Consider the following 23,351-nt stretch of genomic DNA (forward strand, 5'->3'; position numbering starts at 1 on the left):
ACAGGTTAAATATGAATAACCACAAGAGATTCTGCAGATGCTGGAGATCAAGTGTGACACACCCAAAATGCTGGAGGAATGCACCAGGTCAGGTATCATCATGAAGATGAATAAACAGTCAGTGTTTCTGGGCAAGACCCATTGTCACGATGTGTGTGGGCTTGAAATCTCAATTAAATCTGAATTCTTCTAATCAAGCTGGGCATGTTATATTTTAAATACAGTTTACTGTATTTTCCACTCTACTTTGAAATGATAAAGTATCATCTGTCATCTTCTTACCGCTTCAGAGCTCAAGTTTCAAAGCTTCAGATTCCTAACTCTTAACATAAAGTGGGTGGAGTTGAATACCAAGGGATTAGGTGTGTCCACTGTGCTGTTTTCACTGGTTGAGTCACCCTGTCCACCTCAACTTTAAGATTGTCCTTCAGAACCACTTTGTGGCATCTAAGATGGTGTTTGCCTGTTTCATGACCGATATTAGTTTATCAATCTGAGTTCTGTAACTTACTTATTGCTTGCTTGCTTTGAACCAATCTTGATTATCTTTATTAGTCCCACCTGCTATGCTGTAATACTGCAAACATTAGAAAATTCAGAGATGTTGGAAATCCAAAGCAACACGCACAAAATGCTTGAGGAACTCAGCAGGCCAGGCAGCATGTATGGGGACAAAAGTAAACAGTTGACGTTTCGGACCAAGACCCTTCAGCAGGATTGGAAAGAAAGAGGCCAGGGTAAGAAGGTGGGGGGATTGGAGGAAAAAATGCAAGGTGGTAGGTGATAGGTGAAACCAGGAGAGGGGGAGGGGTGAAGTAAAGAGCTGGGAAGTTGATTGGTGAAAGAGATAAAGGGCTAGAGGAGGGGGAATCTGATTGGAGAGGACAGAAGACCATGGAGGAAAGGGAAGAAGGAGGAGCACCAGAGGGGGGTGATGGGAAGGTAAGGAGATAAGGTGAGAGAGGGGAAACAGGAATGGGTAATCGTGAAGGGGTGGGGCAATTATCGTAAGTTCGAGAAAGCGATATTCATGCCATCAGGTTGGAGGCTGCCCAGGCAGAAGATAAAGTGTCACTCCTCCAACCTGAGTATGGCCTTGTCACAGCAGTAGAGGAGGCCATGGATTGACATGTCAGAATGGGAATGGGAAGTAGAATTGAAATGGGTGGCCTCCAGGAGATTCTGCTTTTTCTGGCCCATAGGTGCTTGATGAAGTGGTCTCCCAATCCACATCAGGTCTCAACGATATACAGGAGGCCACACTGGGAGCACCAGATACAGTAGATGACCTCAACAGACTCACAGGTGAAGTGTCACCTCACCAGGAAGGACTTTTGGGGCCCGAAATGATAGTGAGGGAGGAGGTGCAGGGGCAGGTGTAACACTATAATATTGGTTAACTAAAATGAAATCTAAGTCAGAATTTTTTTGATTCTTTAGACCTTTGGCTTGCTTTGGGAGCATGTTAGATAATTGTCACAGCGTTAAAGACCAGGTCATTTATTTTCACCTGTACAAAGCACAGGTTGGGCCGAGCTGGAATGTTGCATAAAGTGCAGTTGGTTCACTTTTGGAAGTATGTAAAGGCCTCAGAGGATGCAGGGAAGACCTATTAGACAAGGTACTGGCAGAAGGAATATCTGCTCGAAGTTTAGATTGGAGAAACTGGGGTTGTTCATCTGGAACAAGAAATTTGAGAGGATGTAGACAAGATCATGATGGAATTAGATCAAGGAAGTAGAGGCAAATTATTTCCATAAATCAATGGTTCAGAGACCAAGGCACAGGTTTAACATTTTGAAGGAAAATATACAAAGTGGATGTGAGGGGGAGAAAATAGAAAATAGATAGGGGCTGAAGTTTACTCCCTGTGAGAATGTTGGGAGCAGAATCAATCTCTGTCTTCAAAATATTTTGGGTAGAAATGAAAGAAAATAAGTTATAGGACTGTGACAAGGCAAGGGTTAAGATAATGTGCAGGCAAGGATTGTTTACAGCCTTAGCAGTAAACTAAGAGGAGAAGGGCCCTTGAAGGCATAGCTCCCCGCTGCATCGCATGTGCCCAGAGCCATTTGATACACCAAAACAAGATAGGAGGCATTCTCGGGTGACACTCACTATTAGTCATTTATAATAATAAATTCTGAATTATTGCTGTCCTTTATCGTGTGCATTTATTGGTTATTAATTCCTGTATTATTGTAGCATGACTGGTGATTGATTATGTTAAAAAGGAATTTGAACATGCACAGATTACCAATTGGTCAATATCTGTAACCAACCAGTCAAGTTCTGCATAAAAATTGCATTTCTTTGTTCAAACTTTAGACCAGTTTGGTGACAGGTGTGGTTCTGTTCTTCTTGTGCACAAGTATATCAAGTGTGATTGAGAAACGAGTGTGAGTTGTCAGTATCCAGTTGATCGGCAACAACAGAGCTCTGGGGAAATAGGGGGCAGTGAGACTAATGGATTTGCTTTTCCAGGATCTGGTATGGACTAGATGTATCCGAACTCTAACTGTATCATAGCAATGCTGTATTTCTGTGCCGTTAAAATCTAGAAATACTTGACAAGTAAAGATTTAAAGGATCATTTATATTTGGAATGGCTATTTAGGAGTTGGTATATTTGAACTTGGGCTCTGTAGGATATCATGTGAGTAGAATGTAAATCATTTTACAATTTAATCTGTTTACCAAACTGTGTACCCTCTTTGAAGGCTGTGAAAGCTAGGCCTTGAACTCTGACTGAAGCAGAGAATGAATAGCTTCCACTTCGCTGTTTCTGGAAAAAAAATACTGAGTTGTTTGGGACTCAGAGATTAACAACAAAAAGTCTATATAGACTACTCTAATGCTCATGGACTTTGCTGACTGGGACAAATAGAGTGGATGCCTCAAGATTGTCCGTTCTGTACTGTATGAACAGTTCAAGAATCGATCTTGATTGAAGACTGAAGCTCTGAGGCAATAACAGGGTTGTGCATGTTTTCAAGAAGTTCAGCATTCCTTTTGACAACTGGAAAAATCTGAACCTCAGCTGCTCATTCTGCTGAAGCCAGGTCTAAACTGGTGTAGTCAGCGTGAATGGTCTGGGAGGAATCAGGCCTTGTTCCCACCTTATCCTGCAGCTATTACGGAAATGTATGCTGCTGGCACCATCAATTAACTGACTTTGTCACATCTCCTTTCATCTTTCTTGATACTGGACCCTACCTTCACCAGTGTGGCACATCATTTGTAAGCTGAGACCTTGGATATCTTCCAGTAGGTACTTGGAACAATATAGTCCGAAGGTGAATCAATGCCAGAATATCTGTTTTTCAAGCTATGTAGTTCACAGTAATTTCACTGATCACCGAATTTCGAGTGAACACAAGAATATATCTCGAATACAATAACCCTCCCACGTAGTTTATCAAAGGCTGCCAGAGATTCTGGAAATGGTAATATTCTGTAAAATAAATTGAGTCCGACTGGAATTAATAAAATTCTGACATCCTTTCACAGATAAGGAATGAAAATATCATTCATGTATATCTGTAGAAAGGGAATTTTTTTTCCTGCAAGAGACACGTTATAATTTGATGCCATTTTATTTCAATGGCTCAATAGACTTGTTACCTCAACAGTAGGTCTGCTTTTGAGAGTCTCAATTTGTTTTGTCACAACTGAGGTTTAACTTTTGTTTCTTAATCAAACCTTGGAATTGAGGCATTTGTAATGTTAATGCCTTCCCTGGAAATAGAAAAAGTGACAGTGGACCTCAGATTACAAAGCTTTATTCTATCAGTTTTCTTCACAGTTAATATGTTGTGTCTTCCTATTCCTTTGATTGAAAGTGGGGATTCCATGTAAAAGGAGGGAACAAGTAAAGAAGGAGTCGCACTGACAGTGAAAACTGAGAAACATCAGTTGTGTTGCCATAGTATTCAAGTCGGAAAACTGCAAGAGGATGTCAAGAGTCTTTTTTCCCAAACAAGGATTTAGGGAAAATTCAGAAATTTCTAACCGATTGTTTGCATTAAAAAAAGCTATACTTTGTGTGCTGGGCATTAAAATGGAGCTTGATTCTTCATCCTTCTATCCCAGAAGGGTGATTTGATTCCACTATCAAACTGATAAGTGTCCTCTCGAAGGCGATGAACCCAGAAGTGAGGATGTTATCTACACTAAGCTGAAATTCAGATTGTGAATACCATAGTAACTATAGGAGATGGCTAATTGACTAATAATTTCTTTCACTAAAATGAGCTTGATTGCCCTGGATTTAGTCTGCCTCCTGAAAAATGCTGCCCATGGGTGTCCAGTTAACTGCATTAACTTATTATGAATGAAGGGGGCTGATTGAACCAATGCTCCTTATCAGGCAGGCCTTGAACTACTCTTAGGCATTATATGTAATGGCCCGCCACCAGCAAAATCTTCAATGTCTTTGAAAGCCCATTTGTGTCATAAATTTCTGATTATCCAAGACATTTTAAAATTGTTCAAAATAAACTGAAATAATTAAATACATATATTGTTTTTTAAATATTTAATTAAAAAGTAAAATAATTGAGAAATATGTAAACTCTTTCTCAAGGGGTCAATGAAAGCATTAAACAGGTAGAGTTATTCATTCTTGGTGCAAATCACCTCTGGTGGAAAATGGAGGGGCTGGTTGAAAAGTGTATGTTGCTTTACTCTACAGCATGTTAGTGCTCATCCACTGGGTCAGAGTCCAGCAGTGAATCAGCAAGTCAAATGTGCTGGCATGTGACCTCCAGTTCATGGAAGTCTGAGGCAAACTCCGCAACATGCAGACCATACACAAAACTACCAGCTGCAGGTAAAATCAATCTGAACAGGAAGTTTCTTCCCAATTTCCAACCAACCAATATTAATTTGCCCCAAATTAGCAAAGTCAGCTGATAACAAGAAGTTGGAAGCACTAGCAGAGTACAAATGAATAGGCAAAATTATGACAAATTGAATTTTATGTGGAGAAATAAGGTGTCATACACTTTGGATCCAAAAGATATTTCACATACCTAGTGGGATTAAAATTAGGGATCTTAATCTTAGGACAAGGTTCACCATACAAATTGACATAAAAGATCTCTTCACTCAAGTGGTTGCAAATCTTTGGAATTTAATACCCCAAAGAGCTGTTAATGCTCAGTAGATGAGCATATGATAAACTGATCAATCTTTGGAGAGAAAAAGAATTAGGGATTATGGAGATCACACAAGAGTTGACTGAAGTGGGAGATAATTCAAGATGTTGAATTATGATGTGGTCCATTGCCCTTTTTTTTCTGTTCCTTTATTGGTAGGACTTGTAGGGTAAAATTAAAGGTATATACAGTCAATTGTTGAAATACAGTACAATTTATACAAACAATTAATTCTAATAATCTACATAACTGCATATAGAAGATTGGTAACCTAAAATATAGTGGTAGACGTGGTAGGATCGTCTTAGAGAATTTTTTTCTGCTGGGGGAAATCATCAGATAAAGATATGAGATTCAGCCACAAAAGGCCAATGATGTGAGGATATTTAAAGACTAAAACAGTAAGAATATCAAGAATTATAAAGTGAATGAAACTGAGATGCTTAACAGCAACATGTCTACGTTGTGGATTTGTTTATTATTAATTGTCACATTATGAGATGCAGTGAAATGCATTTCTGAATGGCTTTTTCCTCTTCCTTGTGCTCCAAATTTATGAACCTTCGGCTCATTACATTGCTGCCAAATATTTGATACCATGGAAAGTTAACATTAACAAAGTTAACATTGAAGGTCAAAAAATATTCACTTGAATTTCTCTTGTAGTATTTATGATTGAATAAAAAGAACATTTTGTATTTTAGCAGCACAAAAAATTTAATTGAACCTTTCACCCAACTACATTTGGAGTAGATTGTCCAATAGTGTCTCCCGCTGCCTTTCTACTGTAATAGAATGGGAAGCTGCCCAAAATCCATCCAGCCACGGCCTTTTCATTTCGCTTTGTTGATTTCTAATGTAGCTTCAGCTGAAATACTTGCACAATACTGTGTTAGTAACAGTTTACTGCAATCCTCGCAGCAATGTAGAGAGCCTAAAATGTTATGCCAAGGCAGACATCCAGAATCATGCAATGCCAGAAAACATTTAAGCATAAGGTAGTCTGGAAATGGAGGGAAGAATTGCCAAGATTTTGATTTCGAATTATATTCCTTTTACTGGAGGAGGCAAAATGGTACTGTTTTCAATCTTTTCTTAATGCATTGCAACATACTGATTGCTGATGTAACAGTATTTTTCTATTATATCACTGTGCTCTTCCAGCCGCACTAAGCTCCCTAGTACAGATATAAAATAAAAGAAGTGAAATTGAATTCAGAAACTTGCAACTGCACTGGAATGTGTGAAGAGGAGGGTTGTAAAAATGTCATCAGGACTGGAAAATTGTAGCTACGGGGTAAAAATGGATAAAGTGAAGATAAGATAAAGAACAATGAGAAGGCATCGGATATCAGGGGATATTCCCTGTGGAATATATATACCTAAGTCTCTGAGTAGCATAGATTGGTCCAGTTTGTTCTTCCACCAAGCGAATACCAGAGGGCAGCTCCGAGTGAACACCAGAGGGGAGCACTACCTCAGTGTCTTAAGTTATGTAGATGATTAGAATTAATCGTTTGTATAAATTGTACTGTATTTCAACAAATGACTATATACTGCAACAGGACTGAATACTGTAACAGGACTTGCAGTATTCTATTTTACCAATATCCAGCAGGGTCTTACGATCAGAATTAAATTGTTCAAGACAATCTCTTGCACCATGCACCTTCTCAACACAATGGTACAGAACAACCCCAGGTGACGACACAACAACAGTACACAGTAAGACCAGCTCCATCACTTTCAAGCAACTCACTGATGGAATAGTCCTTCAGTACTTGATCTTCTTAGTATCCAGCCGTGGCTTACCATCATAAAAAGGACATACAAGATGAACAAAGGCATCTTTGATTGGATCCGGAGTGGCTGCTGAATCCGAGCACTCCGCCATCTTACCAGTAACCTAGAAGAGGCTCAATTACAAGATATAAACTCTGAGGGGCCTAGACTAATTTTCTTAGGCAGAGGAGTCAATAATCAGTGGACATAGATTTAAGATCATAGAAGGATTAGAGAGAAGTTGAGGAAAATGTTTTCACCAGGAGGGTGATTGAGGTTTGAAGTTCACTGCCAGGTAGGATGCTAGAGACAGAAACATTCATTATAATAATACGGTACTTAGATGTTTCCTTGAAGAGCAGTGATCTGCAGAACTAAGGATGTGGTGCTGAAAGATAGGATTAGATTGGCAACTCTATTTTCAGCACCACAGAAACAATAGGCTGATTGGCTTCCTGTATCATAAATTTTCAATGATTTTTTGAAATATCGTGTGGTAAAATAGCATCTGACTTAGACACTTGTATTTCTTCCGCCAAGTGTGAAAGAAATCTGGTTGTTCAAATTGCCAGAGCATTTGTAAGCATTCCCACAAGCCAACATATTTTCAGCCGTGTGGGCTGCTAACGTATTACATAATTAAATGCTCAGGTGGCTAATCTCTGTTGGTATCTCTGTAGTTCAGAGAGTTCTGGTCCATTGATTAAACTGGAGTTTATCATGAGGACTGGATCTGCCATACAGTTTTACTGCTGGGTTCATTTGTATTCTTGAGATATTTATCAATGGTGACAGGAAACTAATGGAGGTCTGTGCAGTGCAATAGCAGCTAGAATTCAAGTAACCTGGTGAGGAATGAAAGGATCAATATCAAAAGAATATTAAATAGTCCATGTGATTCTGCTTAAGGGCAGCCAGTGACGTTTATTTGATTATTTTCTGCATTTTAAGAATTGTAAAATATCAGAAAATTTTGGATATAATAACTACGTTATTAACACTTTTACACTGCCATTAACTAGCACACTAATTTTGAGAAAATTATTTACTAAATAATTAATATACGTACATATCCTGTCCCATCACAAATGAATTTTGTTCCCCATCACCCAGAGCATTTAAACATATGCATTTAAGCATATTTTTTGCTCAGTCTGTACCAAGTTGAAAATAGTTGGCCGTTCCCGTATTAAACAGCGGCCGAAGAAAAGAATCAGTAGACTACCTTTTCCAAGAAGAATACTGACTTGGAAAATGGACAGGAGGATAGTCAATATCGCTGAAACCATACCCGAGCACAAAGGGGCACAACTGGTAATAATAGTTAAACAACTGAAAGCCAATTTGTTAATTATGCACAGGGAAAGCCTTAAGACAGCTAAAGATTAATAAAGTAATACTTTTAAAGTTTTAAGGTAACAGTAGTTGTTAACCAATAATTACCTGATTTTACTTGACATTTTACTAGATATAAAATTGAAATAGAGGATCATATTGCTTTGATAAGTGATATCAGAGAAATATTGTCTCAGTGTTTTTGTTTACAGAAGCATGGTAAAAATAAATTTTTGCAAAATATACATGATAAATCCTCCTGAAATTCCAGTAGTCTTCAGATTTATGCCTCTTAATTATGATACTGCTTGACCAGAGTTTATTTGTTCATTATCTACCACCATAAATCTGTTCAGTTCAAATGTTTTATGACATTTAGGGGAAAGATTAAAGCCAATGTTTTTGGCTCTTCCAGTTGATTCTGTTCCTCATCGTGTCACTGCCGGCGGCTGTTAGGTACTTGCTTGCAACCTTAAGAGCTTGTTCAACCGTGAGTTTTCCATGAGTCTTTCAGACTTTAAATACTCTCTTTCACTAAGATTGCTTATTTATGCTTCTCCAGTATTGCCTGTCTCAGTATTGTACAAAGCATTATAAAAGTCATTGCAACCTTTTCCATTCCTACGATAACCCCCATTCATTCTCCCTCTTACTCTCAATCCTTGCACACGTTCTCACTATCATCAACTTCCCCACTATTTCTCTCCACTAAACCCCATTCTTGAAACTAGTGAAAGCAGAGCTTTCATTGTCTACATCCTCCTGTCTGGAATTCCCTTTCATTTTCACCTTTCCTCCCACAGTACTGTGCAAAATCTTCATTATATACCTGTATGTATAGCCAGGGTTCCAAAGACTTTTGCTGTATTCGTCAACGTGGAGTGGAGAGTGAGTTTGTAAATATGGCGGGAGCAAAGGATGTCAGGAATGGCAGGGCTGGAGCACTGTAAAGAGATGTGGGACAGGAGGCAGAGAAGGAGTGCCAAGGGTAGGTAGTGGCGTGGGTGCAGACACAACAAGCCTTGAGGCACCAGGCAAGGTTGTGTGATTCCGAATCATTGGTTTATTGATTATTACAGAATGTCTCACTGGTGCTTCTCACTCCCACCCCACCATCTTCCCCTTTTACCAACCATGATTCCTCCCTTCCCACTGTCAGTCCAGAATAGAGACCCATAACAGAATCAGACGTGTCATCACTCACATATGTCAAGAAATTCATTTTGGTTTTTTGTGTGACGGCAGTACAAAAAAGCAGTATATCTTATCTCCTATAAGATATAGGAGCAGAATTAGGTAATTTGGCCCATCGAGTCTGCTCTGCCATTTCATCATGGCTGATCCAATTTTCCTCTCAGCCCCAAAATCCTGCCTTCTCCCTTTATCCCTTCATACTCTGACGAATCAAAGATCTATCAACTTGTCCCTTAAATATACATAATGACTTGGTCTCCACAGCTGCCAGAGGCAAAGAATTCTACAGATTCACCACTCTCTGGATAAAGAAATACCTCCTTACCACCATTCTAAAAGGACACCCCTCTGTTCTGAGACTGTACTGTCTGCTCTTAGACTCTGCCACCATAGGAATCATCTTCTCCACATCCACACTATCAAGGCCTTTCACTATTTGATAGGTTTCAATATGGTCACCCTTCATTCTTCTGATTCCAGCAAATACAGCCTCAGAGCCATCAAACACTTTTCATATGACAAGCCATTCAATCCTGGCATCATTTTCGTGAACCTCCTTTGAAACCTCTCCAATTTCAGTACATCCTTTCCAAGGTAAGGGGCCTAAAACTGCTCATAATACTCCAAGTGAGGCTTCACCAGTGCTTTATAACATCTCAACATTACATCCTTGCTTTTATATTCTAGTCCTCTTGAAATGAATGCTGACATTGCATTTGCCTTCCTCACCACAGACTTAACCTGCAAATTAACCTTTAGTCATAGTCATACTTTATTGATCCCGAGGGAAATTGGTTTTCTTTACAGTTGCACCATAAATAATGTAAAGTAATAAAACCATAAATAGTTAAATAGTAATATATAAATTATGCCAGGAAATAAGTTCAGGACCAGCCTATTAACTCAGGGTGTCTGACCCTCCAAGGGAGGAGTTGTAAAGTTTGATGGCCACAGGCAGGAATGACTTCCTATGACACTCTGTGTTGCATCTCGGTGGAATGAGTCTCTGGCTGAATATACTCCTGTGCCCAACCAGTACATTATGTAGTGGATGGGAGACGTTGTCCAAGATGGCATGCAACTTGGACAGCATCCTCTTTTCAGACACCACCATCAGAGAGTCCAGTTCCATCCCCACAACATCACTGGCCTTACGAATGAGTTTGTTGATTCTGTTGGTGTCTGCTACCCTCAGTCTGCTGTCCCAGCACACAACAGCAAACATGATCGCACTGGCCACCACAGACTCGTAGAACATCCTCAGCATCGTCCAACAGATGTTAAAGGACCTCAGTCTCCTCTGGAAATAGAGACGGCTCTGACCCTTCTTGTAGACAGCCTCAGTGTTATTTGACCAGTCCAGTTTATTGTCAATTCGTATCCCCAGGTATTTGTAATCCTCCATCATGTCCACACTGACCCCCTGGATGGAAACAGGGGTCACCAGTACCTTAGCTCTCCTCAGGTCTACTACTCTGCACAAAGACTCCCAAGTCCCTTTGCACCTCTGTTTTTTTGTATTTTATCTCCAGTTAGAAAATAGTCAACCCTTTCCTTCCCTCTACCAAAGTGCATGACCATACACTTCCCAACACTGTATTCCATCTGCCATTTCTTTGCCCATTCTCCCAATCTGTCTAAGTCCTTCAGTACTACTTCCTCTACTTCCTCAAAATTACCTGCCACTCCACCAGACTTCATAGCATCCGCAAACTTTGCAACAAAGCCATCAATTCTATCATCCAAATAATTGACCTATAAAGTAAAAAGAAGAGGTCCCAACACAGATCCCTGTGGAACACCACCAGTCACCAGCAGCCAGCCGGAAAAGGCTCCCTTTATTCCTACGCTTTGCCTCCTGCCAGTCAGACACTGCTTTACACATAAAATTACTACACTACTCTTAACCATCAGATTTCATGAACCCATAAACTCTACCCCAATACTTCGCTCCAATTTTACACATAAATTACTACAGTACTGTGCAAAAGTATTAGGCACCCTAGCTATATACATGTGCCTAAGTCTTTTACACAGTACTTGAGTTTTTATTTCTAATCATTCTCTACTTGTGCAGAATTGTTCCCCGCAGAAGCTTCCATTTTGCTAACATGAGTTAGCAAACATGAGTTTTCTATTTAGTCCTGTGCCACGTTTATTAAAAGCTGTCAAACTATCATGTACCATGAAAAGACTTACTGGATGTTTATAATTAAATCAATAAATTGATGGTGCAGAAACAGAGCAAAGGAGCAAGGTAGTGTTTATGGGTTCATGAAGTCTGATGGCAGAGAAGAAGAAGATGTTTCTAAAATGTTGAGAGCACGCATTCAGGTTCCTGCACTTTCTCGCTGGTAGTAGTAATGTGAAGATAGTGAGGGTGTTTAATGATGGGTGTCACCTCCCTGAGGCACCATGTTTTGACCATGTCCTTGATGGTGGGGAGGATAGTGCCCACGAAGGGGCTGGTTGAGTTCACAACCTTCTGCAGCTTATCTTGACCCTGTGCTTTGATAATTAGTTGATAACCTGTCAAAATCTTATTCAAATCTTATTCATTTTCTTGATGTGGATGCCTCAGAACAGTGTGACTGAGTGCCTGTCTGGCTGCATTTGATTTGATTTAGATAGGTATCTAACTCAAAGCTGATGCTAGGTTTAACAAATATCCCAATGTGCTTTAGTGGGAAGGGAAAAGAGGCTCCAATGGAATATAAAATATGAAAATCTCCTTAGAGGAGTTCTCTTTGGGATACTTTAAAAGCTAGCAGAGTGAAATTGGGTTCTGGAGAGTGGAGTGGAGATAGTTCAGTCTCATTCACCAGTGATGCAGAGGAGAGGCTGACACCTGATGGATGAAGAGAAAAAACAGAAACTTAGTACATGCTATTATGATGGTATTGGGTTTGTTGACCACAAAGTTCTAAACTCAAACAAAGACCTTAAGCCCTTGCAGATATAAATAACCACAAATACGCTCACTAAAGGGAGATCATACAGTAACCACCCAATCTTCAAAGACTAGTTTACTTCCCAGTTTATTCTCCATGGTAAGTTTAGTTGCCAATACCCACTTTTTAAGTGGTGGGTCCCCCTCTTCGTACCAAGGAAAGTAGTTAAAAACACAGTTCTTTTCAGCTAGCTAAGTAGTTAAAAACACAATTCATTTATTTTCAGCAATACACGTTTAAATCCAACCATCACTCTTAAAGCACATTAAAAACTCACAGAGGATTTCTATCTTAAGCATTTCCGAATCACAAACTAGTTCTAAAATACAAACCATTTCCTAAACATAAAGCACAAAGCATTTCTAAGATGCAAGAACAAAGGATTTCCAAAACACAGGTACAATTCCTATAAATTAAAAAGACATACCACAATGCAGACAAACAAGTTGTCTATCACAAAAACTGAAGCTAGGGGAATGGATTCTAGTTCAGCTGGTGTTTCTTTCATGTTTCTTCCTGATGTTCCTTTCACCATTCCTAACAAGCCTAAAATATTCTCTATATTTATACCCTTTTTCTCCCACTTGGATGTCCACACACACATGATACTTCCTCACATATCCTTTTAACACAAATGGTCTAAAAGCCTCTTTAGAGACAGAGACCTCAGCCTAATGTTCACAGTTAATGCTGTAAATGCTTCCTTGAATACATAAACCTTTTAATTTTAAACACATCAGTAACTGATATGCTAAGTGATATTATCCCTCTGTTCTGCATATTTCCTTGAACTAAGTGACCTAAGAGTCAGCTTGCCTATTTGAAACAACCCAAATTAAACAACCCATTGTCTTACACTGACCTCTTGAACAGTACTAAACCAGGTATAGTAAGCTAGCATCTACGTTTCACAGACAGAGCATCTGCAGAATACAGAGCTTGTTTGCAAAGCTATTCCATAGACAATATTTCTTTCAACTTCAAGCTGATTACTGTTTTCAATTTACATTTTAAGAACTGAAGTATAACTCATTTACAACCAGAAGTTAAAGAAGCTGTTAGTTGGAGATTTACTTGTATCTATTTTTGATATTACAAGTGGCAACTGCTTGTGTTAAGAAAGCAAGCATTGCAAACATGTGATCTCCCACCCAGGACAACGAATATCCATCACACTATAAAGAAAACAATTTTAAGGGAGTCATAAATGGAATAGTAGTGCCACACTACATGGGTCTATTAATAATGTTTGTAGATTGTTCCTGAATTGCAGTATATATCACTGCAACAAAATAAAATGTTATCTCTTTTACCTCTGTATCAGCAAATTTAGTTGTGCATCTGCTAGATGTTTCAAAGAGGAATAGATAACATAGTCTTCCCCAACATATGAATATCTGAAATTATGTACGGCCCCTACATCCAAACAAGTGTTTAAATGACCAGCGATATGGATTTATTGGCTGCTGTGGGGCTGCAGGCAGCTTCTGTCTTGTGGAATCGCAGTTCATGGAGACATATCCAACTTGCAAACAGTTTGTGTTGCAAGTAGTTCACAGTAATGGATCTCTGCCACAAGCTATGGATGACATACTTATTTTTTTCAGTTTGTGGAAAATACTTTGTATCTTTATTCATAGTTTTCACCTGTAGTAAACTGATCATTTTTCTCTATTCTATCCACTGATACTGATGGGCACTTCAGATGATCAAAAATGGTTTCCTTTCATCTTCAGATGCCTATTTTGGTTGGATATAAAAAGATATAATGTCATAGAATAGAAAAAAATGAGCACTTGGATAGCCTTTTGCGGTAGTTAAATGCATGATTAGTCTGCAAATGGTACACCAACTTTGTCTTGCCTGTTCTGAGTAATGATTTCTATGAGTTATCAGTATAAATAATAATAGTTCCAGGCTGCATGAATCTGTAAAGGGTTCAGTATCATAACTTGAAAACTTCATTTGATGGTACATTTATTTCATAATGACGGGGCTTATTATGATTGGAATAGAAGTTGTACAGGAAATGATTCTAAAGCATGAAATCGTGAAGACAGCCTGAACATGGCAGAGAAGATGCTCCAAGATTTTTGGAGAAAGAGGTAAAAATTAGGGAAAATCTAACGTCATGGACCAAGAGACTGACTTAATGCTCAAAGGGTGGATAGAGTAGGCAGCAATAAAGATCTGTTACTCTTTGACATTATAATCTGCTACTCTGCATGCCTCCATTTGGCATGAACTGTATCTTTAACATGAAATGATTTGAGGCCGTTATGTGCATTTGCATGAATTGAATGCCAAACAGTACTGATTGTGCCCAAACATCTACTAATGACAAAACCAATTTTGCAGCTTAAGTTTACCAATTGCATTAGTTACAATTTTTTCTCTCTGAATTTTCAAAATTATTGTCCTCATGAGAACAAATACAGTAATCAGTGTCTTTTATGTACACATTTGCACAAGCACAGTCATGCTCAAGATGCCACAGCTGAACTCGTCTTCCAGCTTGACCTTTCAGAAAAGAGCTGCAAGTAATTTGTTTTTTAAAAAAAGTTCTGGATGTAATTTTCAATGTAAATTAGTAATGTTGGATGTAAATTAGCTAGTAAATGATCAGTTTGAGTTCTGAGTCCATGTCTTCAACGCTTTATGGAATCATTAAGCATGTGGGAGGGAAGAAACTGTGAAGAAAATCTTGCATCTTTATTTGTTGTGTCATTAGCTGAAGGCTTCCTGCCAAAATAGTAAGGAAGTGTATTAACAGTAAACAGCAGGTTGCTGAAATCTACTAATTCAGCTGCTGGTGATTGACAGGAATTAGTTGAATGGGTTTGTTCCTCCCGCTAAAAGTCTTATAAGATATCTTGGCAGACGGTATTAGCGAAAAAAATGTGTTTTATCCTTACAAAAGTAACCGTAAATACAGTATATTCCTCAGGATTTCCAGTGACATTTTTAGAAACTAATCCAAGGGATTTAGTAAAAGCGTATGATCACTGCATGAATGTTTTTACTGATAGCAAACTGTACTGCATCTTGGTATGCTGATAGCTTTTCATAAATGTTTAATCTGAAGCAGCTCAGTTTTAAAAAAAATTACTCTACTTACATATGCTGGCTTTATTTGAAAATTGATTGACCATTTCTGAAAACTTACATAAAAAAAGTTGTCAGCATATCTATAAAATCAGCCAGAAATTTATTCCCAGTCAACTGTGCTAAATGCACTTTAGATACTTATGTCTATCAAATGCTAAATACTGGCCACAGGGATGTAGGAATCAACATCCAGAAAGTACACGGCCTGAAGAACAGTCCAAGGTGAAAAGGATCATAATTTTCAAGTGCCGCCTACTTCCTAGAATTCAAAATCAAAGTTGAGTTGATTGTCGTAAGCCCTACTACATGTAGGCACAGGTGCAATGAAAAGCTGCATCACAGCCACACAGCGTTAGATACACAACATTCACAAGAAAAAACATAAATTATACATCAATTATACAAAACTGTGTAAGAAGGAATACAATAAGAACAAAAACATTAAAGGCCATAGTATTACAAGGTGGTCATGGTGTTGCTTTCCTGAGGTCATGATTAGGGTTGTGCAGGTTGGTTCAAGAACTGTATGACTGAGGGGGAAATAGTTATTCTTGAATCTGGTAGTGTGCGACGTCAGGCTTCTGTACTTTCTGCCTGATGGTAGCTGTGAGAAGATGGCGTGATCCGGATTGAGGGGAGATTTGATGATAGATGTTGCCTCCTTGAAGATACAACTGATGTAGCATAATTTTGAATGAGCATAAGATGAATGGTAGAAGACTGTAGACCGCCAGGAAAATATTGGAATAGTGGGGACTCAAAGTGACCAAGGATTGAATGGATAAATGAGATAGGCAGTATATTAGTCGTCTTTGATATGAAGATTTACCCTACAAGAAAATGAATGTCAATAGTATATGATGACGTTAAAAAAAACTTTGATAATAAATAATAAACCTTGAACTTTGATGATTTAGAGCTGGTATTCCCAGTGCAAACAGAATTTGGAATGGAAACCAGTTGACAGAGAAGATAAAATCACAACAGAAAATCTCAATAATTTGTAACGTATTGATTACCCTTTTGTATGTTTGTAAAACTGTAACAAGGCTGTGTTGAAATAGACTCACTTGGTTGCTGTCTTGTTGCAACTTCTCTGATAAAATGTGTTTAAGACCTTAAAACGTTGACGATTGCAAACACATTACGGGATCAATTTAGGCAGTGGTTACTTACAGATCTATACATGAATTGTTCCTTAAATGAAAATATCCTGAATTTGAATTTATTTTAATCTGAGTTCCAATTAGGATCTATCAACAATTACACAATTACACAAATTTACAAATTTGCCACTGTTCATTCTTACTGTTTAAATAGTTTACTTTTTATCATGTAAATGAAAATGGATTTGATTTTAATGTGTAAGCTGCAACTTCTGAATTCAAAATGTTGACTGAAATAAACTAAAAATCAAAGATTCAAGATATGTTGGTAATGTGTTCATTTTTAATGTTTTAGGTTACAACCATCCTGCACTAATCAAAGTGCTACAGAATCCTGATAATGTGGTATGTACTTGTTTCTTTCACTGCCCCATTTACACTATTGCCCCCTTTAGGATGTACTGTATCAACTCCAGCTGAGAGATTGGGCAGCCAGTGTCTCTGTTAGTACAGCAAATAACTAATAAATACCATGTTTAGAATATTCACAGGTAAATTATCTCAGATATGTTTGGTTGGCTTTTCCTTAATGCTTCTCATGAGTGCACATGAGAGATTTGAAAACACTTTGGAATTAAAATGCATTAAGAGAACTATCATCCCTCAGTGGTGTAGTAATTCATTTTCCAGTATTGACCAATTTTTTTAATTTTCCAAAAATTAATACTTTTTACTTTTATCAGTTTGAAAGAGTAATAAATATCTTTCTTTGTGTGTTTGGAGTAAGGACATAAAGTGTTCTGAGTACATTTGTGAAAATACAGTTCAAAATTATTCAGATATTTTTAAAAATGTCAGAATTATTCCCTTTTACCAAATGATAGGTTCTATTCTGGGTATGAAATGATGCTTAAATTATGCGCACACATGTATTGGACTTGTAACCCAAAAATTATGCATTCAGTTTCCAGTAAGCCAAGTTGTGAAACGGAAACGAAAATGTTGGAAGAAGTCAGCCAGTCAAGCAGTAGAAGGACAAACTAGTTAATGTTAAGTCAGCAACCACTCTGAAGATGCTGCTTGTCTAGCTGAGTTCTTTCTGGTTCTGATTCCAGCATCTGCCGCTTTGTTTTTCTCCCCCTTTATGAAATTGAACTGAGGAAGTCAGGGTTAGCAACAAAAAGATGAGAGATTCCATCCTGTTATTACAGTGGCCAATTGGCTCACTAATGTCCCTCGAATGAGATATGACCAGGTCATTGTGATTATGACCTACATGGAGCTCTAGTCCAAACAATAGTATTAATCCATATTAAGGGATGGTTTTAACTCTAAGTTGAACGTGAAATCACATAGGTTATTTACCCAACAGAAAATGTTAACCTTTTCTGCTTGGCAAGGAGTGAAAAAAAAACCTTTTCATTAATTTTTTAAATACAAAAACTTAATTTGTTGCCACAGTTACAAAGGGCAAGGAACAAGGAAGGTGGGGGAGTCAGTAGTGATCCAACTATGTGCTTATAAGGAAAGCATAGAACTCCACTCTCAGATTTTTTTATCCTTTTTCCAAGAATGAAACGCCATAAAACAATCCTAGAAGTAGAGACCCCACCAGCACTGTGTGGTCTGACATTTTTTGGTAAATGGCAGAAGTTAAAATGAGTCTGTAATATTCCTCAACACCTGTTTTGTGTAAAAATTGGGCTCACCTCTGAAATGGCATTGCAAACTATTCTGTTATAAAATAATTGCTACCACGACCACAGCAGATGACGTTATCTCATCATTATAAGACAACAAAGGATAGTATTCAAACTCTTAACTTGATCCAGTAATAAAAAGAACTTTTGCCTTGGGTGATTTCTCATTCTTTAAATGGAGCATGAAATTATTGTCACCAGAGTATCACTGAATTGTCCAACTTTTAGACTATATATGCTATGCTCCATGTAACAATATTTCAACCTTAATGTCACCGGTGCTAAAAGGCAATTGATACAGCATCTTGGATATGGTTTTTATGCATGTTGTGTCACTTTTAACTTTAAATTGATTTATTATTGTCTCATGTATTGAGGTACAGTGGAAAAGATTTGTTTTGCATGCCATCATGGAGATAATTTCTTCATGTTAGTACTTTGAGGTAGTACAAGGGAAGAGCAAAAACAGAGTGCAGAATAGGGTGTTATAATTTCAGAGGAAGTGCAAGGCCATAACAAAGTAGATGACATTTATGCTGGCTATCTGATGCAGTGAGAAATGTAGGTAGAATCCAAGGAGGGGAGACTGGTTTTCATGATGTACTGATATGCTTTCACAATTCTGAAGTTTTTTTTGTTGCCAAACCAAGCTGTGATGCATTCAGATAGAATGCTTTCTATGGTGCATCTGTAAAAATTATCTCCCATGTACAATGACGGAGAGTGCCTCAATAATGCAGAATGTAGTGGTACAAATTATTTTTGTACAACTTTGCTGCTGCTCATTACGAGCAACAAAGCGATTAGTGCGACGTTTTACAGCGTGCCTGCTATAAGATTGTAAGGAGTTTGTATGTTCTCCCCGTGACTGCGTGGGTTTACTCCGAATGTGGTGGCTTACTCCCACATTGCAAAGAAATACAAGTTAAGATTAGTAAATTGTGGGCGTGCTATGTTGGTGCTGGAAGTGTGGTGATACTTGCGGGCCAGCACATCCCCAACACATTTCATTGTATGTTTTGATGTTGCGGTGTACACATGACAAATAAAGATGATCTTTATCTTTTTAAAATCTATTGTATTACAAAGTACATGATGACAATATTTATAAATGGAGATTAATAAATTTGAGGAGTAGCACTATTTAGCAAATGAATTTTAATACAGAAGTGATCTTAAACTTGTATCAAAACAAGCTGCAGAATCCATAAATACTCCATGGATTTATGTTCCCCATATAATTAAAAGATTCTGCAGAACCTGCAAACAAATTGATGGGAATGACTTCACAACTAAGAGGGTATTCTTATCAGTAAAGACTGAACAAATGGGGTCTCATTTATCTGTGAATATGAAAGTTGATTGGTAATCTCTTAAAGTTCCTTAAAACTATAGAGCTGTTGTAAAGCTAAACAAGAAGGTAATGCAAGAGAGGTTTTTGTTAATCCAATAAGGAATACAAGAGAAATGTTCTTGCATAGATAAGGCTGTGCACCGTCCTTCCACTTAGTAGTGGAAAAGTACAGATGCAGTTAAGGGAAAACAAGTTAAAGATGTGGAAGAAAGAACTAATAGTTTCAGATATGATAGATTAAAAGACACTTGTGTAGAGTATAAATTGCTGTAAATTCTGTGAAATTCTATGGATTATTTAGGAGGGAGATGTTCATATTTATAAGGAACTTTGTAAAGTAACTGGGACAAAAGCTACTTCCACTGGTTAGTTAGTAACTGAATATATTTGTTTAGTTCTTTTAAAATTGTTACGTTTTTAATAAGCTGTGCTGGAGTCATCATCCAAAATTAGGCAGAGAATCACATTAGGAGTTATGGCAGGTGCCAAAAAGCGTGAACAGAGTGAAAGGTTTAAAGAACCATGTTTAAGAGCAGAGAGAAGTTCAGGTAAATGATTGCAGACCTTGAGAGATAAATAGCTGAAGACATGGTCACCAGTGAGGGAGTGATTACAATTGGGGATGTCCCATGGCGAAAGTCTGTTGAATATGAGTGTTGGAGAGAAGAGGTTTACAGGACTAAGTAGTAGGTGAGATATTGTTTGGGTATGTATGATTTTGTAAAATGGGTGACCAGTGTAATGAATGAATAGGACTTGGTTTAAGATCAAAGTTCAAAGTAAATTTATTTATCAAAGTACATCTACGACACCATATACAACCCTGACATTCACTTTTTTTGTGGGCAATCACAGTACACTTCCAATCACAGTAACCTCTAAGAAAGTAGAGGCACTGCCGTACTTTCATGCTGGACCCAGAATAGATCCGCTGAAATGATAACACCGAGGAATTTAAAGTTGCTGACCCTCCTCACCTGCGATCCCCTGATGAGGACTAGCCCATGGATCAGCAATTTCCTCCTCCTGCAGTTAATAATCATCTCCTTGGTCGTGCTGACATTAACTGTGAGGTTGTTGTTGTGGCACCACTCAGCCAGATTTTCAGTCTCACTCTTATATGGTAATTCGTCACCACCCTTGATTTGGCAAACGACAGTGGAATTTAGCAAACTTAAGTATGGCATTAGACTATGGCTTAGCCTCAATGTCATAAGTATAAAGCGAGCAGAGGAGACTAAGCACACAGCCTTGTGGAGCAAATGCGCTGAGGAAGATTGTGAAGGAGATGTTGCCGATCTAAACTGAGTCCGGTCTAGAAGTGAAGGAATTGAGGATTTAGTTGCACAAGGAAGTTTTGAGGCCTAGGATTTGAAGCTTATTGATTAGTTTTGAGGGGAGGATAGAATTGAATACTGAGCTGTAGTCAATGAAGAGCATCCTGATGTATGTGTCTTCACTGTCCAATGTTCCAGGATTGAGTGAAGTGGCAATGAAATGGCATCTGCTGTTGACCTGTTGTGATGGTAGAACATAACTGTTATTAAGTTAGAATAAAGCCAGCAGAGTTTTGATTAAGATCACTTTTAAGGATGGAGAATGGTGGAAGATCAACAAGAAGTAACTGATATAATGAGAAAAATAGAGGGAGAAAAGTCCAAACACGAGGAAATCTGCAGATGCTGGAAATTCAAACAACACACATCAAAGTTGCTGGTGAATGCAGCAGGCAAGGCAGCATCTATAGGAAGAGGTACAGTTGACGTTTTGGGCCGAGACCCTTCGTCAGGACTAACTGGAAGAAGTGCTAGTAAGAGATTTGAAAGTGGGAGGGGGAGGGGGAGATCCAAAATGATAGGAGAAGACAGGAGGGGGAGAGATGGAGCCAAGAGCTGGACAGGTGATTGGCAAAAGGGATACGAGAGGATCATGGGACAGGAGGCCCAGGGAGAAAGAAAAGGGGGAGGGGGGGAAAACCCGGAGGATGGGCAAGGGGTATAGTGAGAAGGACAGAGAGAGAAAAAGAATGTGTGTATATGAATAAATAAGGATGGGGTACGAGGGGGAGGTGGGGCATTAGTGGAAGTTTGAAGGGAGAGAGGTTTTTTTTCTTACACAATAGTCACATCAGAAGCAGTGGTGAGAGCAAAGTTCATCTTTGTCTTTAAAGTTCAAAGTAAATTTATTATCAAGGTACATGTATGTCACCATGTACAACACAGTGATTCATTTTCTTGTGGGCATACACAGTAAATACAAGAACCACAATAGGATTGATGAAAGACTGCACCCAACAGGACGGACAGCAACCACTGTGCAAAACATAACAACAAGCTGTGCAAATACAAAAAGAAAGCAAAATAAAGAAATAAAACAGTAAATAAATAAGCAATAAATATCAAGAACAGGAGATGAGGAGTCCTTGAAAGTGAGGTTCTGGGAACAGTTCAGTGATGGGGCAAGTGAAGGTGGGTGAAGTTATCCTTTCTGGTTTAAGAACCTGATGGTTGAGGGGTAATAACTGTTTCTGAACTTGGTGCTGTGGGTCCTGAGACCACCCTGTTGTGTTCATGTGGATTGATAAAGAGCTATTTATTCTACTTCCAAATCACAGTCCTTGGTCTAAGGCCACGTAGGCTTTATCACATTAAGTGTTCATCCAGGAACTTACCAAAATATGATGATCATTTCTGCTCTCTATCAGCAATTAATTCCTGACTAAATTAAGAACTTCATGGGTCATCCAAGATTCCCTTACCTTACCAACGTTGTTTATACTCTTTACTGGATTATGCTAATCCGTAACACTGATCATTTGGTCTTTAAAAAGCTCCCACATGTCAGATATGAATTTATAAAACAGCAGCTGCTTCCAATCAACACCCCTTTGCTCCCGACTTATCCTGTCGTAATTTGCCATCCCCAGTTTAATACTTTAATGTGAGATCTGTTTTAATCCTTACAACTGCCTTAAAATATATTCCCAAAATGTTCACCCACTATCAGATGTGTCACTTGGTCTGGCTCATTTCCAAAAACCAGGTCCAGTATTTTTTCTCAGCTAGCTGAACTCCCACATTCTGTTTCAATCCCTCTTGTATGCACTGAAGAAATCATATCCCATCTAAACCTCTTGTATTAAGGAAGTTCCATTCAATACTGGGGAAATTAAATTCCCCCATATGATGACCATGTTGTTTCTTCCCCTCTTCATAATCTGTCGACATATCTGTTCCTCTTTATGGCTATTGGAGAGATTGTAGTATAATCCCATCCACTGTAATTACAGCTTTCTTATTTTGGTGCTCCACCCAAATTGCCTCTGTGAATGAGCTCAGCAATGTGCCCTTTCAAGTACTATGGTAACGTTGTTCCTTATCAGTCGTGCAGCCCCTCCACCTCTTCTACTCTCCTTGGTATCACATCTAAAACAGTGAAACCTAGGAACATTAAGCTCCCTTGCACAACTAAGTCTCTGGAAAGGCAACAACATTGTAATAGAATGTACTAGTCCATGGAATGTACTAAGTTCAACCTCATTACCCATAATACTCATAGCATTGAAGTAAACACATTTCAGCCCATCAATCCCACCATGGTTGTTAATCTTCCCCTTGCTCTCCTTCCTGTCAGTGTTCCTTGTCATACCATCTTTCTTGGCC

General features: G+C 38.4%; 1 protein-coding gene across 2 annotated transcripts in view; it reads left to right on the top strand.

Moving 5' to 3' along the window:
• Positions 1-23,351, top strand: part of abat (4-aminobutyrate aminotransferase) — a 183,531-nt gene that overhangs the window by 117,892 nt on the left and 42,288 nt on the right. For both annotated transcript variants that reach the window (XM_063059014.1, XM_063059013.1), the window contains exon 6: positions 16,991-17,040. In XM_063059014.1, coding sequence (XP_062915084.1) covers positions 16,991-17,040 — 50 coding nt within the window. The remainder of the gene's footprint in view (positions 1-16,990; positions 17,041-23,351) is intronic.

The sequence above is a fragment of the Mobula hypostoma genome, chromosome 9 (assembly GCF_963921235.1).
Source record: "Mobula hypostoma chromosome 9, sMobHyp1.1, whole genome shotgun sequence".
Classification (NCBI taxonomy): domain Eukaryota; kingdom Metazoa; phylum Chordata; class Chondrichthyes; order Myliobatiformes; family Myliobatidae; genus Mobula; species Mobula hypostoma.